At 38.6% G+C, this 25210-nt stretch overlaps 1 protein-coding gene across 10 annotated transcripts in view; it reads right to left on the reverse strand.

The window, feature by feature from the left end:
- Positions 1-25210, reverse strand: part of NCKAP5 (NCK associated protein 5) — a 376987-nt gene that overhangs the window by 78672 nt on the left and 273105 nt on the right. For all 10 annotated transcript variants that reach the window (XM_066190349.1, XM_066190348.1, XM_066190347.1 and 7 more), the window contains 3 exons: positions 16120-16188; positions 9591-9629; positions 4278-4397 (listed from right to left, as the gene is read on the reverse strand). In XM_066190349.1, the coding sequence (XP_066046446.1) occupies positions 4278-4397; positions 9591-9629; positions 16120-16188 (228 nt within the window). The remainder of the gene's footprint in view (positions 1-4277; positions 4398-9590; positions 9630-16119; positions 16189-25210) is intronic.

Consider the following 25210-nt stretch of genomic DNA (forward strand, 5'->3'; position numbering starts at 1 on the left):
GCAGAGCTGTCGGGTTATTAAAAGGGCTCATACCAATGCAGTCATCACCAAGTAATTATTATTTAACTTCCTCACCTGGGAACTAAACACTCTGTGCTTGTAAAATTTGAGGCAAAATTTTAGGTGTAAAATCAAACAGTGCGGATGGTCCATGAGTAATAAATTTAAGTAATTTAGCCAGGGAAACACAAGGAGAAAATAAATGCTTCAGGAGACCTCCCTGCTTGGTTCTGGGGTTGATAAAGTAGAATTTTTATGATGGAAATAAAATGGCAATGAAAATATAGTTTAAGATCAGGGATATTGTAAATCTTATGATTAGAAATATTATCTTATACTTTCCCAACTACGAAAATTTTATTACTTATTTAATCAAATAAATCAACTCAATAAATTTTGCTACTTGCCACTTTTTCATCCCTTTTCACCGAAAAATCCTACATGTTTTATAAAAAAACCCTGTGACAACAACTTTCTGGGTGAGAAGTAAAAGCAGGACTTCTCCAATGGGAACTATTCATCTAGCAAACATCCTAAATTTATGTAAACAGAGCTATATAACATTAAAAAACAACTAAAAGGGGTATTTATAAGAAGGCAGCCCCTGATCCCTGTCTTATCCCTCCAGCATCTTTCTGTATATTACTTCGACAGATTCCTCCCTTCTAACTGGTTTTCCCCTACTCAGTTTTAAATCTTTGGCTATTATCCCCAACTCTTTGTCCCACTTGCAGATGAAGTACAAGGTGGGTCATCAAAATGGAGTTCCTGGTTTTCTTTCCCAACCCCTCTTGCTATGAAAAGCAGAATTTAGTATCTTTTTAGCAACCACATTAACAGAGGAAAATGAAGGCTGCTTGGGCAGAAGCTACTCTTTTGGGCTAGGTCTTAACTGTAACTACTGCACTTTCTCAGATGCTGCTGACACAAAACACTTTTCCAAGGCTTCATAATTTTAAAAAAGCTGTTTCAGAGAGACTTCCTGAATATTATAAAAAAATAATAATGGGGAAAAAAAAGGTAATCAGCCTTCTCTTTATTTATCTATTCTATTATTGCCTCTGTAAATCACACACTTCAGCTACAAAGAATGTCCCCAGAAAGAGAGGGTTGTTCTTAAAACTGTCTACAATATCAGAGGTGAAGAGATAAAAGCCTGAATTATCTTTTTACCCTCCTAAAATTTTGCATCAGAGACTGCATTACTTATCTTTTCAAGACAGGAGTGACACAGCATCTGTGTCGCTCCCTGCAGGCAGTAAGCACACCAAAATTCCTGGCAGCAAAGAACTTACATGGCAACACACACAAAATCACAATATCTCAACAGACACTGCTTCAAAAACACTATTAGTCACTTCAACTTGATAAGCACTCACACTTTTGGTAAATGCATGCAAAAGTAATACTTTTAACACCATTTCTACAGTGCAGGATTCCTGAGGCAGTCATGAAAACCATGCTACATAAATTTATTTTTTTTTAATTGGTAGCAAAATGAGTGTTTCTTTTGAAGTGTGTGAGAAATGTGAGCAAAACCAACACAGTGCAATTGGTAGGGTGTGCAGGCCATTACTCTGAAAATTCAAAGCATTTGTACCAATCCATTCACTGGGGGAAAAAAAAAATGAATGATCTGATATCTGAAACACATGAATCATGTATTATTTGCTTGCAATAATACACACAAAAACCTAGGGCAACAATGAAGTCTACAATTATGTTTAAATTTTGTTTTAAAAAAAGAAATCTACATTTCTGTTGAAATTTGAGAAGTCAAAATGTTTATGGTTTAAAAATAAGCCTACTCTGTAATACAGGAGTTTCCTAATGTCAAATATGGAATACTTTTACGGCAATATACAATGAAATCACAGAGGCTGATATGCAGAAAAAGTAGCTAACATTACTTATTTTTAGCATGTGCCCTCTACCATGACATTCTTCAAAATCTGTAGTTTTACTGAGTGTGGCTACTCCTAGGATGAGGTCAGCATTAAATAAAATTGAACATATTGTATCAGACAGTACAGGAAAGGTGAAAACACCCCGTGCCCCCAACCCCCCGTTAGCAGAATTTACCCTTTCCCTTGATTTGGGTCATGATCTAACAGGAATGTCCTAAAGCACATATTTATAACTTTTCTGTTGAGTGACACATTTAAACCAATATTTACCTCCTGCTCTAAATCTGGACTCTGTGCACTTCCAAGAAGACATAATGCAAACTGTTCTTTCATTTTATGCAGGCACACAACAGTATTTGCTCAATTTCAGTCCTAAGAAAACATCCTTCTTCAGACGTTGCATCTCAGGCTGCAAGATCACAGACTACATGCCATTTACTTGAGTCTGGAGTATAGTTAGAGGATAATTAAAACTCTGGAAACTCACAGATTTCCTGTTTAGTTTGGTTGGGATTTTTTTTTTCTTTTTCTTTTTTTTTTTTTTTTTTTTTTTTTTTGTAAAGAAGGACATATGAAGTGTTTTAACCAAAGTCCTTCCTTTTCTAACATACACTGCAACTTGTTCTCTGTTTTTTTTCACCTACCGGGTTGAAACCTTTTGATAGCAAGAGAGCAGGCATAGCAGCAAATTTTACTCCAGGAGATCTGGCCCTTGTGAATGAACTTAATTCCCTTTTGTCCTCAGCCAATAATGAAAAGTCAAGTGAAAAGGGGAAAAAGAATCCATGTACATTAGCTCCTGCCAAACTGTGCAAGAACAATGATGTAAAATAGTTTGAATCCCTCAGGAAAACCTGTTAGATCATTTGGTTCTTTCTTCCACCCAGTGCAGGTTCATCTCTTTCAACTTCTTATCAGAGCTGCGGCACAATCCAGTTTCAGGGATCTCAAGTCAAAGTGTTGATCCCACTTTTCAGATGCTATCTAACACTCCTGTAGCATTCCCAGAATAACCTGGTTTTATTGTTGCCACACAAGGAATTGGGAATAGGAACTGCATCTGTAACAATGAATGTGCAGTATGCGACTTCTGTGCAATCTAACCCCAAGCTGACATCAGCTGGAGTCAGACACTTTGGAAACAGGAAAAAAAGAAAAAGCTACCCCAAACCAGCAAGAAGGAGCAGTTGATGAGACTGTCAAAAGCAGAAGCAAGCAATGAAGAGTCACGCTGTGGCGGATGTGTCAAAACTGAGAAGGGATAAAGATGAATCAGTCCTCTGTACAGGGGTCTATGTAGGATGAACTAGCAAAGGAAACAGGGGACAAGGGACAAGAAACCAGAATAGAGGAGGTCCTGACCTACCAACACAAAAATCAACACAAAATTAAGAGACAGAACAAGAACCCAGATCCCTGTGATGGTGACCTGTGCTTTAGAGCTCCTCAGAAAGTACAACTATTTGCCCTCAGCATGGAGATTCCTTTGCCTGTAACGTCAGCTGTGAGCAGACCATGTTTCTGCAGAAAACCCAGCCCACCCTGCCCAGAGTCAGCAGCCCTCAGCTGTTGGACAACAGTGCAAGTGCCAAATTTTCCTCTGAGTTCCAGATGCAGAGCAGCGAGGGTTTAAAATACACACTTAATATCATATATGTAGCTGACATGTCCTGCAAAGTTTTAATAATTAGTCCTCATTTGCCGTTCTCCTAGCTCATGGTCTGATTTGTTGGAACTTCTGCAAAGCATTTCCACTTGTACAAAAGAATGACAAAGCAATGGGTTCATTCACAATAACAGACGTTGCCAGATGAAAGATACTGAAACATCTCTTAGAATTCCAGAATGGCAAATGAGGGAGACATGGGTCAATTGGTTTCTCAGCTGTATCCTCCTATAAAACATCGGCAAAAAAAAATCACTCTAAGCCTGTGAAGATGTACTTAAACCCTTGCAAGCTGAAACCAGGACAGTATCACATATGGCAAAAGTTAAATAAATGGGCTGTCTTCTCACAGGAAATTACACTGTTCACCATCAAGCAGGATGTTAAGGAATACGAGCTTCTCCCCTGCAGAGGGATAATGAACCCATATCATTCCATTTATCATAGCGAAGAATCACCTAAAAAAGTAAGTTACTCTGCAGGTGTGCTCCTCTCTTCACATTTGCACGCAATATCTGAGCTCACTGGCACACATTTTCAGTTTCAATGGGATCAGAGTACAGATAACAGATATTTTCTAATATATTAAATCTATCAACTGTCATTTCCCACTTACAGACATAGCCTTGAAAATAGGAGAAGTCTTTTATAATTTTAAGAAATATAAAGCTCATAGCCTGCTTCCTGCAAAGGCCATTTCCTACCTGAAGGAGGAGGTCAGAAGCTGGTTTGACTTTCTGCTGGAAAAGCACACTTAAAGTTCGATTCTGTTGCTCCAGATCAAAAACTCTCATTTTCAGCTTTATACATTCCTCCCTCAGACCCTGCAGCACAAGGGAAAACAGTAAGATTAGAAAGCAGGTAACAGAAGCATGTAAAAAACTCTAATGTCAGATACTAAGAAGAAATAAGCACACAATTTTTAAAGTAGTATAAATCAGAAAAACGTGCTACTTCATTTTCTCTGGTTGTTTGATCATCCATTAAAACACTGAAGAAAATCTTGTAATGACAAACAGGAGCTACCTGGTGTCTCCTTTCAGAGTTTTCTGTTCGCATAAAAATGACTTTGCTAGCAATGTGTTCCATTTCGCAGCTGACAAAAAGCATAAAGCAGCAATTAATACATGAACATCGTAATAACCATGAGCTAAGAAAAACACATAAGCTGTAACAAACCAGGCAGAAGTTCAAAGTGGCACAGTGCTTTCAAGGTACTCCTCTGAAACCTCATCCCTCCCTTGCTTTTTCTGGAACAACCAAGCCAGCATTGTTGCGCCTGATGTGGATGGGCTGTGTCTTCCCAGACACCCCAGGATGTGCCAGGTGGGGGAGAAGGCCAATGGCATCCTGGCTGTATGAAAACAGTGTGGCCAGCAGGGCCAGGGCAAGGATTTTCCCTCCATGCTGGGCACTGGTAAGGTCACCCCTCAAGGGCTGTGTCCAGTTCTGGGCCCCTCACTAAAGAAAGACATTGAGAGGCTGGAGTGAGTGCAGAAAAGGGCAATGGAGCTGGGGCAGGATCTGGGGCACAAATGTGATGGGGAGCAGCTGAGGGTATTCAGCCTAGGGAAGAAAGAGGCTCTTTTCACTCTCTACAACTCCTTCAAAGGACATTCTAGCCAGATGTGGATTGGTCCCTCCTCCCAAGCAGCCACTGATAGAGCAAGAGGAAATGGCCTCTGGATTTGCCACCAGGAGAACTTTAGGTTGTGTATTAGGAAAAATTTCTTATGGAAAGGGTTGGCAAGCACTGGAACAGGTGGTGGAGTCATCATCCCTGGAGGGATTTTAAAGCTGTGTAGACGTGGCACTTGGGGACATGGTTTGGTGGGCTTGGCAGCACCGGGTTAATGGTTGGACTCAGTGATCTTAAGGGTCCTTTCCAGTTCAGGCCTATGATTCTATGAAGAAGATTTAAAATTGGCCATTACAAGCAGAGGTGGAGTGGAAAACCAGTCAAGCCAATAATGTCTTTCAGTTACAGCTAATATCTATCTATCTATCTATCCATCCATCCATCCATCCATCCATCCATCCATATCTATCAGTGTAAAACCTGCTTTTCCTGGTCACCTGAAGGAACACAGGTTTCTGTCAGAGAGAGGATTTTGGAGACAGTGCAGAATCTGACACTGAGATTTTCTGCATATTTTGTGCAGCTGCCCATTTTGAGGTAAGGGAGCTTCACAAACCAGGAAAGGAAATCTCCTAATAAAGATCACATGTAAAAATAATAAGCTGCAGCCATATCTAGGTTGGTTTGTTTGTTTAATTTACATCACCAAAATACTTACCCTTATTTAAATTTAGGACATTTGCTGCCCTGTGGTATTGCCTAGCTCATACTACTTTCCACCATGTGAATGTGGAGAAACAGGCCTCAGCACCCCCATATGCTGTCCTGTCAATACCATTAACAACATGATGACCTGGCCTGATGAGAAAACAACTCAGAGGGGGAAATCGTAGTCAAACGTAGCTTAAATTCTTGCCTACAGGTGCTCTAGTCTCTGCTTTAACCAGCACTGAGGTTATAAGAGGTGAACACACAATAAAATATGTTCATCTTGAGACCCAGAAAACTGTAAACATCTTTTTATGCATATGTATAAGATTTTATGAATACTGGATGAATGCAGTTATTTCCTCCTGATGGTTTTACAGCATTTGTTTTAGGTGGCTGTCAAGTGGCTGTTCAGTTGAAATTGCAAGAGCCTTCCAACACGACCCTCAAAAAATCTTGAGGCTGATGATTTCTAAAGCCCTGAAGCTTTGTTACCTGTCAGTGAGACCTCTTATCCCTGGTCTTGCATAAGGCAATCTCTATTAGAAATAGAGATTGCAAGCATCAAGACCCATCATTATCTGTCTTTCACAAATCAGAGAATTTAAAACTGAGCATTGGCTGTTACAAGAGTGCTTAACATTTCAAGACTACTAAGGGCACTGAACAGGAAAAATGATTCACAGAAACTAACAGTGTAGAAAAAAATTAAATCTTAGCAAGGCCTCTGCCCAAAACCTTCCTATCTTACAGTTCTAAAACCGTAAGATTTATGTTTAAAACTTTAGAATTTCTGTAAAAAAGTGAAATATGCGATAGTAGATTACCCACCCAGATGCTATAAACCCTGCCAGTGGTAATGCCACACACAGCCCAGAGAAGAAATGAGGCACATAAAGGTAGCAGTATTCTGGTAAAATAAAGTCAGAGTTTAGAAACTTGAAGTCCTAAAATTACCAATTAATACAACTATCAACTGTCTGAAGCATATAATTCCTCTCCCGTGGGCAAAACAACAAGCTATTAAAGTATCAATCTCCCAAATATTTAAAGTGCTCCTAGGGTTTCAGTATAGTGATATCTGAGTGGCTCTGTAGTCTTGCTTTATCTCTTCAGTGTGAACGAGACTCACTCCTCTCCAATATGGGATCCAATGACCTCAGCAGAGGTTCCAGAAAAACACTGCTCTCCCTCTGAACATGCTTCTTTCTGCTTTAATTAACACTTAACTCACTTCTTTCTTATTTAATTCATGAAAATGGAGAAATAGCTTTCATACAGAACCCAGAGTAAAGAGTCATCTCCTGAATACATTCCTATGGAGGAGACTGCAATGCAAGAGGTAGATACATAGGTCACAAAATGATTTAATTAAATGGCTTAGCTGAAATTTCAAACTGCTGATCCAGGTCTTATATGGAAAAAAAAAAAATCCAGTTCTTAGCAGTCCAGTCAGCTCATGTTATATGAGAAGTCTTTGGGTGGAAGGAGAAAGAACGTTTTCAGCATTACAGCATACAAGTTTGCCTCAGTTAATTTTGTTGGATATCTGACTTCTTAAATTTCCTAGAGGCAAAATTTTCTATTAGTAAGTGGTAGAAAATCCATAAAATTTTGCTACATAAAATTGTGGAATTATGCTGCGTGGCTAACTCAGCACAAATTCAATTTAATGTAGTTTCTCCAGTCATATCAAAAAAAAGTCTCTCATGTTAGAGCAATTCTATATGTATTGTAACAAATTACATACTTGAAAAGTGAACGTTTAAGACTGTAATTCCATTTCAAGGATTCAGTGACATTGATAAATCACTCAAGCTTTGCTCACTCAATTTGTGTCACCAGAATCTCTCAGTGGGATCAGAGTCTTTCCACATCCCGGCAAGTACACAGTGCTTTATTCGTTACATTACAGCATGTACTTAATTTAAGCGAAAATTAGTCCTTGAGGGATGATTTCAAATTCACAGCAAAGCCCACGCAGTGTGTGCTACTGTAGAAAATCACTCTTCTCCCTTTTGTGAAAGCTCTCAGCTCTTCTTCATGTCTTGCTCTGCTCCAGAGGTGTGTTATCTCTCTGTGGCACGACTGACTCGGTCTTATTGCTCAGCTGCATGACGGTAGATTTATCTGTTTACCAGCTCCTATTTGGGTTCTGATATCTACCCTTTTGGGACTGGTGTGAGGAGCGCAATTTCCTCTTTATTGTACACTATTGTGTTTCTGTCTTTTCTTATAAAAGGACTTGTATGAACGGTGTCAAGAGCACCGTAACAGTTAATATTCATTAGCATCTAGGAAAGTACCCTCTTTCCTCTTTCCATGGATATTAAATTAGCTGTTATTACTCAGTAATAGGTAAGCAGCTGTTAAATCCCATCAACCCTAAGTAAATCACTTTATTAAATGTATTCGGATCTGTTTTTATTGTATCCTTAGGAACTCCTCGGTTCCTATGGGTTTGGAAGGATTAATTACTGAGCTAGTATGCAGTCATCAAAATGTCTGACACCTTCACAAAGGAAACCAGGAAGCTCCCCTCTCCATTTGGGAAACAAGCAAAATATTCCCAAACTAGAGATTAATATATTAAAACTAACCCTCTGGTGAGTATTTCATCACATATGGTTTTGTAACAGAAAATGTGTATGAAGTTTTTGTGTATATTTGCATGAGAAAATACTTCCATTTCCGTTTACAGTATTGAAACAACTATTTGGGATTTTTTTAGAAAATACCTCCAATTATATTTCTAGCAGATATCACAGGAACAGCTCTGCAGTCCTCTGATGATGCACAGACCCTACTCCTATGCGTAAACAGAGAAACACAGAGAGCAGCAGGGCAAACTTCCCTGGATGTTGCGGCTTGCACAAATCGCCTCTGAGCTGCAACATTTCCAACTGCTGGAAGGCAGTATCCCCCTTCCAGAGTAAATACCTTTGTTGTGATCTAAAAATCATGGGATGAGCAATGATACTTTCAGCCCTGCCTGACCCCTCTGTCCCCACTCTTCCCTTTGCAGGGAGCATTCTGAATGATGTCCTGCTGGGCAGAATGATGTCCGTGAAGGGAGGCTTTGGAGCTGGTCTTCAAAAACTACTTTGCATCTAGAACACTTTTGTGCATGTGGCAAGAGGGGTTTTTTTATTAACTTGGTGTTTCTTGCTGCATTTTAAGAACACTATCACTTGTCCTGTCATTAAGTGTAGACAAAACAGTTTATATTCTCCTTTCCACCATCTTCTTTAAAAGACTGCATTTATGTCTCTTTCCGAATCATTTTTTTAAAACTAAATGATCCAAAGCATTTTAATAATGCCACATCCATCAAGTGGTCTAGACCTCACAAAGCATCATTCCATGAATATTGAAATGCTCATAGCTTATAGTGATAGAACTTTGTATTTTGTTTGCCTTTCCCTCTTTCTCCCCGACAAAATGAAATCACAGAATCATGTTTAACTCAAAGACCACTTCAGAAAACCAGAACTTCAGGCATGACTTGATGCAAAACAGATCTCTGTAGAAGCCACATTGAATCTTTTCATTGTGCCACGTTTGCAATTATCCTAGAAGTATTTTTCCTGTGCAGTACTTCCCCTGTTCACTGTATGTGTGAACAGAGTTAAAAATGCATACTATATGAGAATATATACCTATCTCTGAAATAAACAAGGGATATCTGTAAGCTTTAAGTTACACTGAAAATACCCAAATCACAACTTACCTTTTGAGTAAGTAGAGCCTGAACAACCTGATTAGCTACCTGAAAGAAAAAAAAGTAAGCAAATTTACATATGTTATCATGTGTGTATGCATAACAATACCTTCTTTTGTGGCCTGTCCTGGTTTCACCTAGGGCAGGGTTAATTTCCTCTTAGGTGTTACAGTGCTGTGATTTGGATTCAGAATGAGAACGGTGTTGATAATACACTGATGTTTTGGTTTCTTGCTAAGTTGTGCGTATCCTAAGTCAAGGACCCTTTTTTTTAATCTTCTTTCATGCTCTGCAAGTGATGATGTTCACAAAAGAAACTGGGAGGGAGGAGCATTGCTGGGACAGGTGACCCAAACTGGCCAAAGGGAAATTCCACACCACAGAATGTCATGTGATATAAACCAGGGGAGTTGCCAGGAAGCAAAGTGTTCTTATCTCAACATACAAGTTTTATGCTGATTCTTTTCCCCATTCTGTTGGATTTGAGCAACCAGCTGCAGTGGTGTTCCATCTACACCTGGGCTTAAAACCATGACAGTCCTATTTTGGCACCCAAAGTGGGCCCCAAAGGGTTAACAACAGATCTGACCAGAGTGAGTTAAAAGATTGTTATAAACATTACTGTATTGTTTTCACAGTTGCCAGTAGCTTTACACTCCACTTTCCATCTACAAACACCACCATTTCTAGCATTTTCATTACTTACTAGTATTTTAATCAGATAATACCATTAAGAACACATGAAATTCACAACAGTTGCTCCTGTGCTAGTCTTCATTGTAAGCAATGTGCACTGTACCAATTGCAGTGTGACATGAGGGGCATCTGGTTAACTTCTGTCATCTCTTCCTTCTTCTTTGTCATCTTCTTCTTCTAGATTAAACTTTCACAGTTCTATATGTGGCTGGTGTGCATCAGCATGGATTGACTGCATTCACTAGAGCAGATTTTTACCAGCCAAGGATGGAGGCCTGAATGTTTTCATGAAGTTTAATTGTTTCTTGATTAAGTATTGACAAAATGGTACATCTATCATGACAAGCAGAAACCATAAAGTGCCACAGAAAATTAAAGTACCTACTGTCATCGAAATGTGGTTGGAAGGCATTCACCCCACATAGCATCATTGACTTGAATGAGATTACAGACCATTGATTAGAAGAACTATATATTCAACAGGGAATTTCTGAAGTTATTTATTTTATACATCCTTCCTAATTTATATTTACCAGCAAGGATAGGTGCAGTGAGGTGGAAGAAGGAGGGAGAGAAAGAAAGACTGAGGTAAGATTTTCGGTTGATGCCGCCTAACCTGATGGTTCAACACCATATATGCACATGTTATCGCACAATGTGCTGCCTTATCATTTTGCTCCTGCATTTAGGCAAAGCAAGTAGAGATGTCTCTCTTAGAAAAAAAAAGAGATTTTTGATTTCGTTTTGGTTAACAGAAATTACAGTAAAATTTATGCAAGTATCACTAAATAATCTGCAGTGATTCTTGTTGTTCCTGGCAAAAAATAAAACCCCCACCATCACTGATGTACACTCAGTTGGGAGCAAAGAGCTGCAGCAGCTAATTCACTTCTGTAAATAATTTACTTCTGCTAGATAGAAAAGCTACATTTGATTCATACTCATAAAATTGCCTGGTATCAAATTATTTTTCCAAACTGGTCCCTAACTTCAGGCAGCTTGTGGAACAAGGCTGCGAAAGAATCACTCTATACATGTTTTAACAGAAGACACAGACTAATATTAGAACAGTAATAACCCACAGAAGTAAACATGCTAGGGTTTTGAAAGCCCATGTGCCTTGCCCTGCAGGCTCTCAGGCTCTCCATCCGACACTGTTCCTTCTGGCAGGTACTTTAAGGTCTGTTTGCTCTACCTGAAAATTGAACAAACCATAGCGAATACATTATTTCTTTACTTTCTGACACAGAGTTACTTCAGCAAGGAAGAACTAAAAAGGTTCTTTGAAGTGTGCACTAGTCACTCACAACAGCATAGCCTACAAAATGACTCCTACAGCTTTACATATTGTACAGAGGAGTGTAAATGGCATAATATTCCAAACGGGGGAAAAAACTGAACCTGCTGATGCATATATGACAAATTTCCCAGCTTTTGAGCGAAGATAGGTATCTAAATGGAAGTACCTGCCAGTGATTCATAGCTCCCATGGAACTCAATAAGAAAGATATGTAACCAAGTTCTTTAGAAAAATGTGGCTAATTTTTTCTATTATCTAGCAACTTGGCAAACTGTGTTGTTATTACCATTCAAGATTTTCAGGTCTGTATTTTTGGTGTTCAGCAGGAACAGAGGTGGGAAGCCTTCAGTGAAATGTTCTGCAGTTACTAAAATTAATTTAGCACTCAATAAGTGGAATCATAGCCAAATGTTTGCATTTCAAATGAGGTTGCCATTCTGCTCCTACAGCATATGGAAATAAGCTGCTAAACTCAACAATGTACTTCATTTTAACTTACAGGTATCAGGAGACACCATGGATGTGAATGAGCAACATAAACCAGCTCCATAAAACTGATAGTCACAACTACCAAAAACTGTGGAAACTGAGATCATTGAAGGCAAAGGAACTGACTTCTGAGATGCAGAAAATGTGAAGTCCCCACTTACATGAGGCATAACTGTGGCTCAATCCCAGTAAAAAGCAGGCTGTAAAACTACCTGACCTGCGATAACTGCAGTTAATCAAGGTGAGACAAGGAACAGAATAGAGCTGGCTGGTTCCTTGGTCTGCTGCTCTGCAGAAGGTGACACTCCTTGCTTTCACGCTGCCTTACTTTTTTTTTGAACTTAATAGCCAAGATCTTTAGGTGGTGTTTCCTTTTCCAGATTGCAATAAAAGAGATAAAAGATCTAGCTTCACTTTTTCTTTAGGCAATTATGTTTACAAATATATGTCATAAAGCGGTCTTGATAGAAAAGGTAGAAAAGAATGAATCAAAGAAAGGAGATCCTAATGCAACATCTGTTATGCCTTTTACAAGTACTGAGATTTTACACAGCTGCCTTTAACGTATGATTCCATATGCACAAAGACATTCCAAGTGTACTAAAATAAAAGATTTATCTTTTATTCAAATCTTAAAAACAGAATGCCTTTTTTTGGAGATAACTCTGCATTTTTGATTAGCTAATTCTTAAAACATCAGCAAAAATATCAACTACCCCAAGTTGCATAATTTCCTGCATGTGAATACGGTGAAGCTTTGACAGAAATCTCAGTTGGCACAGTGATGTGAATAACCATGACATTGCCACCTACAGATAAACTGACAGCTGAATTCCACAATAGGAAACTGGGAATTAAGCATGTTAACCTCAAAGCCCAAAGGTACAGGAAGACTATCCTGGGTTTTGCATTACATTTTTCAGCAACAGAAAGATACATTTATGGAGTATGTCTGAAATAAAATAAGCTCTTTTCTTATTTATCAAGTACTGGAATATTTCAATGACACCTTTTTCCAAATACCATTCCAAGTTTTTTACATTTACACTTCAGAGGTGAACAATTATTTTAAAATCAGAGAATAATTGTTAAAATTCATAAAGGACTCTGCTCAGCTTGACCCGTATGCTTTTCAGATTTAATGTCTCTGAACATTTGAGTTTCATTGAATTTTACCATCAAAATGATTACAGAGCATGCATTTTTATGTCACAGTTGCAGGCATTTATACGATATTCAGTGTAGGGCATTATATGAATGAAAAGTACTATGGAAAATAACTGATTAAAAAAAAAGAAAAATGAGAGAAAATAATGGCAAGCATGGCTTTAAAAACTCAGCTCTGGCATCTCTTTGCTACAGACAGATGGAAAAATCACAGTAGCTATTTTTTCTTCCTTCATATTCAGCTTAATGGCCACCAACAGCTGAGCAGAGAGCACACTGTGCATCACAAGGGTCCTCACCACTTTGCTGTGACCCTGAGGGAGCACGCAGGTCACACTGCCAGGGTGGCCAGGTTAAGTGGTGCTGGAGTGCCCTGAGCACAGTTTGCCTGTGCCTGGGGGAGAGAAGCTGCAAGCTGAGGCTGCTGAGTGATGACTGAGAGATGGCAGAGTTCTCTCAATAGTTACCAAATGATGTTCCCAGCCTTCAGTTCCTCAAGGGCCCGTCAAGGCTCCCAGACATGTACCAGCCAGAATGGCCAGCGGGGAGCTTGGGAGGAAAGCACTCCTTGTGCAGCAGCCCAGGAGAAGTTCACTGCACTCACAACTAACTTGACTACAAGAGGCAAAATTAAAAAATTAAAGTCATGGTGTAGTAGGCACTCAGACGTTTCAGTGGCAGCTTCAGCTGTCTCAGGTTTGGGTGCGATCACAGCCCTGTGTTCCCGGGAACAGCTCTGTTCCTCACTCCAAACCCGCCAGGTGCCCCTGAGGCAAAGTGGGGCTGCAGCACAGACAGATACACGGCTGCTCCTGAAATACATCTGCTCCTAAAACACTCAACAGGCTCGCAGAGCCAGACTAGGGAAGGGCTGAGGAAATTTGCGCTTTCAAGAAGAGGGGCTGGTGTAAGGTGAGTTATGAACAGAGCAACCATCAGACTTAAAGCCCTTTAAAAGAAATTCCCAGTGAAAATTTTTTCAGATGTTTTTAAAAAATCTTTCTGGAAAGCATTTGATTTGCTTAAGATCTCAAGTAAAAAATCCCTGTCTGGAAAGGACTTTTTGGTTATTAACTAATTAAATTTCTGCATCATATCTCATTCTCTTTATTGTTACTATAAAGAAAGAGGGTGAGAATGTGTGATTACTTGTGCAGCTCCACCAAAGGAACATGCTCAGGAGGACACTGATGCAGGACTCCTGCAGAATTTGCAACTATTAAATATGGTTTTGTGCCTCAGTCACTGGCAACAACTTCTTCACCCCAGCGACCAGAAGGTTCAAGCTGGTGTCAGCTGAAACAATGTTGGTTACAGTGCCTCTGCCAAAGCATTGTGAAACACGCAAAAAAAGAATGAGATTAAAAAAAAAAAAACAAAACAGAGAAGCCCAAACCCACAGGTGGTGAGGAGCATTTTCTCCTGAAAAGGTTGTCACAGTGAGAGAAGACAGATACAGCTGTGATAATACAGAAGAACTGAAAACAGCCAACATAATATTGAAGATAATAAAGTTCAGAGCATAGTTTGATTTAATCATATGATCTTTAAACTGAAACAGTGTGTGAAAAACAATCCCGGGTCAGAAATCCATCATGTTACTGCAAACAGAATAAAAGCATGTTTTCTGTCCTTATAATCTGCACGGAGTGTTTTGCTGAAATGGACAGTTACAGTGCTTCACTCATTTCCAAAACTAATTATGTAAGCAGACTCTGTCCTAGACAATCAGAAAATAATTTTAAGTCAGGCTCTGTAATTCGAACAGAGGTTAGCAATTATATGGTAATTTCATCCTTATCACCAAGATATCCTTGCATGGTTCAAGTGTGCACTGAAGGAGTGACTCAGGCCCCTGCAGACAAAGGCTCTGCTCGTACCCCAGAGCCACAGAACAGGCAGAGCATGACCCAGTGGGAAGGTGTACCTGTGAATTCCCTGACAAAAATACGCCATAGTGGCAAAAGAGAGGATTTGCTGATGAAAATATGCACTAAGCTGGAGGTGTCTTGTACCAGAGCTGTATCACACTTCAGAAAATGCTGATTAAAATTTTAAAAAGCTGGTGTGAAGACTGGAATTGCCATCTGCCCTGGGTTTGCTGGCTCACATACTCTTTTCTCCAAGGTACAGCTGGGGTTCTTCTTGTTTTGTTTGCATGTCAGCTAATTACTTATGCCATGACACATCCTTATTATGGAATGGGTAAACGATTTCTTGCAAGCAACTCTTCGAGCCACTCAGAGCTTTAAAACTGCTTTAAACTCTGAGGCATGCTGAAGAGCCTTGTTGGGAGGAACAAGTGAGCATCAGCACGTGTGTGGAGAAAGCTTCATGCAACAGAAGACAGCAGACACTTCTGGAATGTGGGCATTGCTGGAGTGCTCAGACAGTACGTGAGGGGTGAATTATATTCTAGCTGTAACTGGAAGCTCTGATCTAGCCAACAGCTAGAAAAAAACCAGCATTAAAAGCTGTGTACGTAACCCTAAGGGGGAGCTGAGAGACTCAATTCCAGGGTTATGGCACGTATTACGGATTCTTGATGGGAGAAGCCACTGCCACATGTGTTTCACTTAACAGAAAAGGAGTGCACAGCACCTAATAGGCAAATTATCATCTCCTCCTCCTAATGAAAGCAAACCAATTCTATGCATTGGTCACAGGGATAGCAACTTTTCAGTGAAGAGCTGTGGTCAAAGAGGGATTTACAGCAGAGGTCGTGGAGAACACCACCTCTGACTGCCAGACACATGTTCTTGGGATTAATCAGAATGAGGTAATACAAAAATTGCAGAACAGTTTCAACCTTCTAAGAGAGGGGAGATTAATTTGTATCAATTTAATTATAGTAGCAGGTAAGAACAACCTTTTTATCTACCTTACCTCATCGAGACATCTTTCATACTGTTCTCTCTGATTTTCATTTTCCAGGGCCAGCGCTGAATTCTCTGCCTACAGTAAAACGGAATAAATAAGTAAATATGCAAATTTAGCAAATGATTTCTTTCACCACATGGCAATTCATAAAAGTCCTCAGGGGGCTTACCTACTGTACCTCTTCAAGATCCAGAATAAAATGCACCACACAATTTATTTTGCAGCAGGTTGGTGCTTTTGAGTAAAACCAGAAGTGACATTCATTTATGAGATTATTCACACCCTGCATTACAATTCAGAACAATATCTTGGCAGATATTCCACGTATGTCCACCATCTCACCTCGTCAGGTGCAATAGAGTTGGCAATGAAACACTATAAAAGGTATTGACGTATCTTCTTTTCTTCCTCTCCCTTTCCTGTTTAGAGGCAGCTTGCTACCTAAGAACCACTTGGACACAAACAGAGGCAGCCACTATCACTGGGAAACAAAAGCCAGAATTATGTCAACTCTTAGCTGCGGCAGCCCCTCTCAAGCCTGGCTTCTGCAGTGGGGAACCCCCACAAAGCACAGGTCATTCTAGAGCTAATTGGAGAATTATTACATCCTCTAACTGACCCTGATAAATTTAAGTCTTTACTCAAAAAAAAAAAAAATCCAATTATTTCAAGAATGAGAGCTATTTTGCTACAGATCTAAATGTAGTCTTGAAGTCAGACTTTTTTTCTCCCTTTTTTTCTCTTTTATTCATTTTAAATATGATAAAATTTCCTGTGCAATAGGGCCTTTCATCTGTCTTTAGTTTTCATTACTCTCACATTTTTGTATAGTGAAAACTTAAAAATAGCACAAGCTGGTAAGTAAAGCACAGTAAACTAAAGTATTTTTCTCCATATATCTATATTGACTTTAGGAATTCTTACAGTATGAGAAAATGAAAATCTCTGAAGTGTGATGCAGCTTCATCAGAGCAAGTTTCAACTAGTCCTCCCTTAAAGACTGAGAAACTAAAACAACATATATAAAAATCTATGAGTTAAAACTGGCTCTAGAAATCTCTCTGCCTCCCATGCATAACTTCCCACCACATAACCACAACACCAAAATCAATACATTCCCATAATTACAACTATTATGCAATTTACAGTACTTGCATTACTTTAACCTTCTGTCAACCTATAAAACTTGAACAAGTGCTGTTTCAAAGGAATTGTGGTTACACAAAACAACAGTGATAAATATAGTTAACATTTGTAGTTTTAGAGGAAAATTAATGTAATGTGCTGTATGGAAAGACTCTGTGAAAGATGTACAGTTTCCTCCTGCTTGTTAAAAAAAGTCAATGAATCAACAAAATAAGAATCCCAAAGTCTATTAAATTGATTCATTAATAAAAATTTCAAATTCAGCTGAATCATAAAAGTAAGGCTAGGAAGCAAAAGCAAACTTACACTATTATCCAGCTTCTTGAAAGAGATTGAAGAGTAAAAGTGTGGTAAGAAACAAGGGCATACAGAGTTTACTTATTTAAAAGTCTAAATAAGCAAGTGTTCAGAATCTGTGCTTTATCTCCAGGGTACAATTAAAGCCAGCAAAGGTGGTAAAATGCTCTGCATCATATTTTCACAATGTCACCTATGAATGGGTTCAACATATGGCTATAAAAATCTATGGGTGATCCTGCAGAGAGCACTGTGAGATGAGGCAGCAAAAAGTAGCAGATGCAAAAGTGGGAAAGTAGAAGAAGAAGCTGCAAAAGCAAAAAAAGCAGTAAGAAATCAGGAGCTGGAGAGTAAATAGTCCTCCAGACTGAAGAGGCCATAGTTTGCTTATACAGAAATATTCTTGCAGATTCATTGATAAAATAAAGGGATGTTACATAAAATATTCCTGTGTTAAAGATTTTCAGATGTTTTCTCTATGAATATCCCCCTAAAATGCCACCCAAAAGGAATTCTTACTGTTTTGAAGCAATCATTAAAGGATTAGTCTGCACAGACTGCCACTCACACATATTGGTACACTGATGGATTTTGGTTTTAATTTTCATTTTTATTAACAGAAAAACACACTGCATGATTTTATAAAAGAAAATTGTTTGGGCAGACTGCTTACACACAGAAAAGAACTACAGCACACACTTGTACTATATGAAATACACAGAGAGGTCCCCATGCTTCTCTTACTCCATGTTTTGGAATGCAGTAAAATGGAATGCTAAATCTTCCTGGGATCTGTTCACTGAACTTCTGATTTCAGCCAGCTATTCCATTACAAACAGGCTACCAAAATTAGGAAATCTAAACCTGACAGTATTATAAAGAAATGCTACATTTCAGCTCTTATCAATCCACAGTGGAAACATCTGTATAATAAAACCAATTCTCACACCACTGGTTTTAAAATTGTAGTGAAAGGATGTAATGCAGTCAATGTTAGCTTGACTTTTGTGCTTCTTGATTGCCAAGCAAATCATGCCTATTTATTTGGCAGTTTTGTAATGAGGACTAGAGTAGAAGGGAACACTTGACTGACTTTGCTTTACAATCTGTGCCAGTTCCCACAACATGAGAAAACCAGTACTTGAGACATTAAATCACTCTACAGTGCAACAAAATACTTGATAATAATCCTCATTCCCCTGAAAGTATTCATTTGGAAAATTTGTAATAGCACTCACAGTCTCAAAACCCTGCCTCCTAATCCAAACCTTCATTTATTTAACAGAAATCACTGGGTTTTGATGTTATTGTAAGGCTGCTCAATTTTTGCTCCAAAGGATCTGCCTTCCTCTCATATTGTATATTCTGGGCATCGTTTGCCAGTTAAGCAGAGTACACCTCCTTGAAGGAAACTGCTATTAAATTTCCATTTTTATTTTCAGGCCACACTTAGAGAAGGCTAAGCTGCAGGAAGAAGTCCTCCTCTCTTCTCACAGCTTGAAAGCTTTTGCACACTTCCAAAAGTGACAGTTCTGACCCCAGTGCAGCCACTAATCCCATCCATGACCTGGCAGGGGACTATGCAGGGAACACTGAGCTTGCTGAGAACAAGCAACTGTGAGTCCTAAGAACAGCATTTTCTGAGATAGCACTGATTTCTATAGTGATTTCTAGTTTTAGGCATAGCTGTCCTCTAGGAATTTATGTATATTTTATGTCACACATAGAAATGAACAATTATTCTCTGTCCCTCAGCCTGGCTAACACTGAAAGTGATGCAGCCCAGCACACACAGAACTCTCAGTGCCGGCCACCAGCACCCCAGGCACACACATCATTTCTTGGGGGGACAGCTCACAAAGTAGAGCAGCACTCAGTCAGCCAAAGTGACTGTGGCATAACTTAAATGAAACATCAGTACAGGCTGCTTTTGGATAATTTTTGGCATTTTTGGATTCAAGGATCCTAAAATGCCAAAACAACGCCCCTCCCAGTTCTGATTCGGGAGAAAATATTTTGCACTAGAGTCTTTCCCAACATGGGAAAATTTAAAGATGGCTTGGATAATGCTAAGCAGCCTCCAGCTTCCTGAATTAGAGACAACATGGTTGTGAATTGTGAGATGGAGTTTGAAAGGTAAAACTTCAGACCACTTTAACAAAACAGGCTGCCTTGAATTGATACCACTGCTAACACATAGTCATTATGAGAGGCATCGTCAACTGATTTTAATTCCTTCCTGAGGACAAAGAACACAGCCTTGGTAATGATAAAAATTCTTTGAGTCAGCTAATAGCTTTCTCTCTCTCCCATAGATATTTTCTCTTATGGGGCAGCTGTTTGCACGGTTTCAAAGTTAATAAAAGGCTACACACCTGATGCTTCAACAGACAATCCCCCCTGCACTTTTATAATGACAATGCAATTAATTAAAACATTGAATTTTCTACTAGATTGCACGAATAAAAGAGAAGCATGACTAAAAGAGAATTATGTACAGGACAGTTTACCTTACTCAACCTTTGTCTCAGAGCTGAGACAAAACAAAAGGAAGGGAGGGGGAAGAAAGAAGAAAGCAGGAGTGACATGCATTTTGCACTAAGGGAAGAGGAGATCACAGAATCACAGGCTGGTTTGGATCAGAAAGGACCTTTAAAGATCATCTAGTCCTGGGCAGGAGATGAAGGTCTAAAGGTTGTATGGCTAGTTAGCAGCTCAGCATGCTCTGAAGGTATCATCAATAAAGGTCAAGAGGAACAAAGTTATGACAGTGAACTTTAAAATCCCTGACAGAATGCTGCCCCACGGTTACCATGTGCACTCCTTTGTTATTCATACTAAACCCTTTGTCCATTTGTAGAAAGCTTTATTGATTTACACAGACATTCATTTGTCATGCCCACTGCAGTGTATTAAGAGCTGTCCACGCACTTCAAATGTACTCAGCAATTTTTTTCCAGCTTTCAGCCCCTGATTTTGTATACTTGTATGGTCACAGCTTCCTACAGCACCTGAGAGGTCAAATCCTGTTGTTGGCAAAGTAAGAAGTGATGCTGCTGCATTTTTTCCTTACGTCCTTGGAGCATTGCTGGCAAGCTGCTGTTCAAGGAAGAAGCTACCACTTTTACCACCTCTGTGTCTTTGGTCACAGGGAACTTCTTGAATGTTTCTGTCCCTGCTATGCAGAAAATTTGTCCTTTGAAAGACTAATCCAACAAATTGTCAGAGAAAAGTTTAACATCATACTTATGCTGGTCAGAAGAGCTGAAAATTACATTTGTGCTTTTAAATCAATGTAATTGTAGCAACAAAAGCCTTAATTTAATTCTAGCACTATAACAGCATTTCCACTGGCCACTTTCCAGTGCTTTTTATATTAGTAAAGACAGCTCTTTGCTAGGAGTAAAACGGGAACTGCACCTCAAGGCCACCTGTCAACATTTGGATGTTTCCACCTTGTCCTTTACACTTTTTCCACAACAGATCAAAGCTTGGGCAACCATGGAGCATCTTCCTGCTGAGCTCAACTCGCTGGCCCTACATCCCCAGGACAGAGAGACTGATGAAATAATCAGTGAATTTAGTGGAAAAATACTCAACTAAAATGATTTTTTTATTTAAATGTCCTAGTCTTAACTATTTCTTCTGGGTCATGGAGATGGGAGAAAAAAACCAAAACACCAAAAAGAACAAATCAGTGATAGGATGACAGCCAGGCTTCTCACCCTTGCTTCAAAACACTTAGCCTTCTCAGTAGCATAATTTTCTGTTTTATTTTTTAATAGCCTGTTTTATTTAACCTCATTTAAAACATTTGACATACTTTATCTGAAATACTCAGCCAGTGTTTAATCTCACTCGCTTAAAACATGGCATGGAAGTAATACAATATGTGATGTTAAATAATAAAACACAGAAACATACAAGTGTTAATTATAATTCTGTCTATAAAAAGGCCACCTTGAACCTTATTAGGCAGGATTGGTGGGGATCATTCTTGCAATTCACAACTTCAACAATGTTTTTTTTCTTTTAGTTCTTAACTGTTACAAAAACTATATTAAATCTCAAAAGCAGTCTATCAAGACATGCTCGGCTATAGCTGTGCAACCTGTGGGTTTGGAGACTCCTAGAGAGCAGTACAACCTTCTAATGACTGCTAGAAATCAGGAGATATTTATTCAACATCAGGAAACGAACCACTTAAGGTTAGAAAAAACCCTTGGGTTTAAATGTTGCAAACAAAAAGCAGCCCGAAGTCTGTGCAGCTTCTTATGATCCTCACCAATTACTGATGAGCAGATTCACGTATTTAAATATGAATTTACAGCAGAAATTACGTAACAGTTTTAAAATTTGTGTTGATTTCATGCTGTCAAAGATTAGAACACAGAACCTGCTCATTTATCTGCAGATTTTTAGCAGTTTGCAGGGAGAGACTCCCACCCACAGCCCTGGATGGGGCTCATAACCACAGAAAGCTTTCCCTGTCTGCTGAGCATTTCCCAGCTCACACAGGACAAAACAATTGGTGTCCAACCTCAATGAGGAAGCCTCCCTTTGGAAAGAAGAGTGTAACTAGTATTTAATCCTCCAAATCCACTTATATTGGATAAATGTAAAAACTTCAGGAGCCAAATCCAACAAACCAGAACCAAATGAGATTCACACACTGCTGATGAGACTGTGTTCTAAAAATGACTAAAGCAAACCTCATATTCCTGGGAATTCCTCTGTGAAAGATTTTTTTTTTTTCTTTTTTTATTCTTCTTTTTTTTTCCCCCACTCCAGAATTTGGGGCTGGAAATTTTCAACTGGTTCAAGAATGGCAATGACAATATTTGTTCTTTTTGTTTTCTTCTGGTTAACTCTAAAGTAGTTAAGAATGACAAGCCTTTAAAACCTTCAACATTTTCCCTTCTGACACCACAGAAATGTTTGGAGCTGACATTTTAAGAAGGTTAGGAATAGATCTGGTAAAACAGACTGCATTATAAGCACAGGCTTATCTTCAAACAAATTATCACCTAGGCTACTACTAACAGATGTATCAATAATTGGGTTGTGTGTTTACGTGCATGCAAATTGTAGAAAACAGCAAATTCTACCAGTATTTACAGAGATAATAATAGACTCTCAACATTTCCACTGGTGAAGCACTGTCAATACAGATCTTTGTACAAATAGGTTAAAATTATGAAGGATGTGGGTTTCTTTCCCCAAAAGTTTTTTCTAAATGATCCCATATTAAAACATTTTTTGAGCATGAGGAGTAAAAGAGATCTGAAGAAGCAGAGATAGCCAGCATACAACTTTTCTAAAGTTAAAGACACGGTCTATATAACACACGTACACTTGATAAAGCATTGAATTACAAGCATGGAGAGCCTAAAGCCCCACCAAGATTCCCATCCCATTCTTTTATTCCCCCCTTCTTGTTTTAAGCGATCTGTTCCCTTATGGAATTTCACTCTGACAGACTTACTGTGCTTCATCATGTAATATTCACAGGCAGCTATTTCTTTTATCAAAGAAATAAAATTCCCTGGTCCATGAGAAAAGGTCTGAGATCCTGAAATTGTAAGCCGAACTAAGATTCTTACAACTAACACAGACAGAAAAAGGCAAGTGGCGAGGACTTGGTTAATAAAAAATGTCAGTTCTTGTATGTGACACACACCTAAGCACCTTTGCATTGAAAACTCTTACAGGAGCCAATCATATCAGATCTGGTCAGTTGCATTTGTTTCATTTTTTCTTGCCAAGGGAAATTCTACCTCTTTGAAATAGTAATTATTTGAAATCAGTAAAGATTAGTTGAAAACAATTGACTATCTGTAAACCCAGAACTGAAGCTCAATAAAGAAACCTATGGTGCAGTCATTTTCAAAGAAAATATTTGCTTTGTTTTGCTTTGCAAGGAAACATTTTGGAGAAGATTTTTATCAAAATTTTGAGTGACATTAAAACCAATAGCTAAATTTTGGCTTTGAATCCTTTTGAAATTATACATATGGAAACCACCTTTAAAAAAAGTTTTTAAAAGGTAGTTTTTCTTCTTTTTTTTTTTTTAAAAAATTTCAGATCTTTAGGAAAACTCATGTATTTTAAGACATTTTTCCAAGCAATAAGACAGGCCACTTGAGAATTTACTGTAAGTGAGTTATCCTTCAAAGCTGGACAATTTTGACCATGAGCTCACTGACACTGTGACAGTTTTGTACTTGCTGTGATTCCATTATCCACACCTGAGCAGCACACAAAGCTTCAAGGTTCATCTAATGGGAGGCTGAAAAGAATAGGGCATTTCAGATCTGTGTATGAAAATTAATGTTTGCGACACTTCATCCCAGCAGAAAACACTTCTTATTTTCCCCCTCTTGTCTGCGAGATATTCAGAGAAAATACGGAAATACTACTGCTGATTCTTGGCACTGGGAAGTGGATATGGAAAAGGAAGACAAAGGGAAAAACTGCCTTCACAGGTAGAAAACCTCGAAATTAAGTATCAGGAAGACAAGGATTACATAAAGTATATTCAGGATTTTTTTTTTTTTCATTTCTAGAAATGCCATCTATCAAGAGCAGCTCTTCTCCTCTAAAGTAGCTTTTCTATGTTTTTTTCTAATAACATTAGATTGAAAAAAAAAATAATTTCACAGGTCAGTGCAAAATAAATTGCTTTAATGCTGTAACTGGTGCTTCCAGGCTGCTCAATGCACCTGAACCAAAGGGCTGCTATTAAATTATAGTAAACAGTAAAAATCTGGAGCTCAATTTGGCACCATCTTCAAGGAACACCAACACCAACTTCCTCCCCACTCACCCATTCCACTCCCCCGAGGAAATTAGGGAATTGAGTTTGCTCATGGGGGCTGATGACAGAAACAAAATATTCAGACCTTACTGCCTTCCTGCATTTTGTTCCCTCTTTTAATGTATAACCTACAAATGTATCCCACACCCAATTATTCTGGATCTCCTTGAAGGTAAAACAACAGATGTTTTGCTCTGACTTCAGAGAAAGGGAATGCTGAATATTTATCAAGAAACATTTTTTTCCTAATTATTTACCCTAAGTTCCTTCATTCAGTTCAAACAAAAGTAATTATGAAATAAAATGATTTAAACTGACAGTCTGGAAAACTCTGATTCCATATGCTTGAATGCCACGTTCACTGGTTGGGTGATGGGAAACTCACACCAGTTCTCTGCTATGCAAGTGAGAAAATATTTTTTTGTTCTTTTCCAAAGAAACATGTATGTATTTTTCTGAAATGAAACAAAAAAAACCCATACAACTTGTTTACCACTTTAAAAAATGTCCCTTGAGCTTTTTTAAATTTGAATTCCGAGAAAAAGAATGACTTCTCTTTGTTATACTGTGCAATAGATTTAAAAATTATGTGATGGTGTAATTGATACTGCCACAAAGTATTTTTAAACATAATAAAATATAAAATATACTCTTTTCCTCCTCCTATGCTGAATCATTTTATACTCTGTTCCTTTAAAGACTTCAAGTTAAAAGCTTTCCACCACAATAAGCCATTAATGTCGCCTGTTTCACAGTTCGCAACATAAATTTATAACAAGTTTTTCTGTTTTAACTACACGAGAGCACTGAGTTATTCCTGAAGGCGATGTTTCCTGC

This window comes from Chamaea fasciata, unplaced genomic scaffold (assembly GCF_029207755.1).
Source record: "Chamaea fasciata isolate MVZ Bird 193981 ecotype frontalis unplaced genomic scaffold, bChaFas1.0.hap1 SCAF_8, whole genome shotgun sequence".
NCBI lineage: Eukaryota > Metazoa > Chordata > Aves > Passeriformes > Sylviidae > Chamaea > Chamaea fasciata.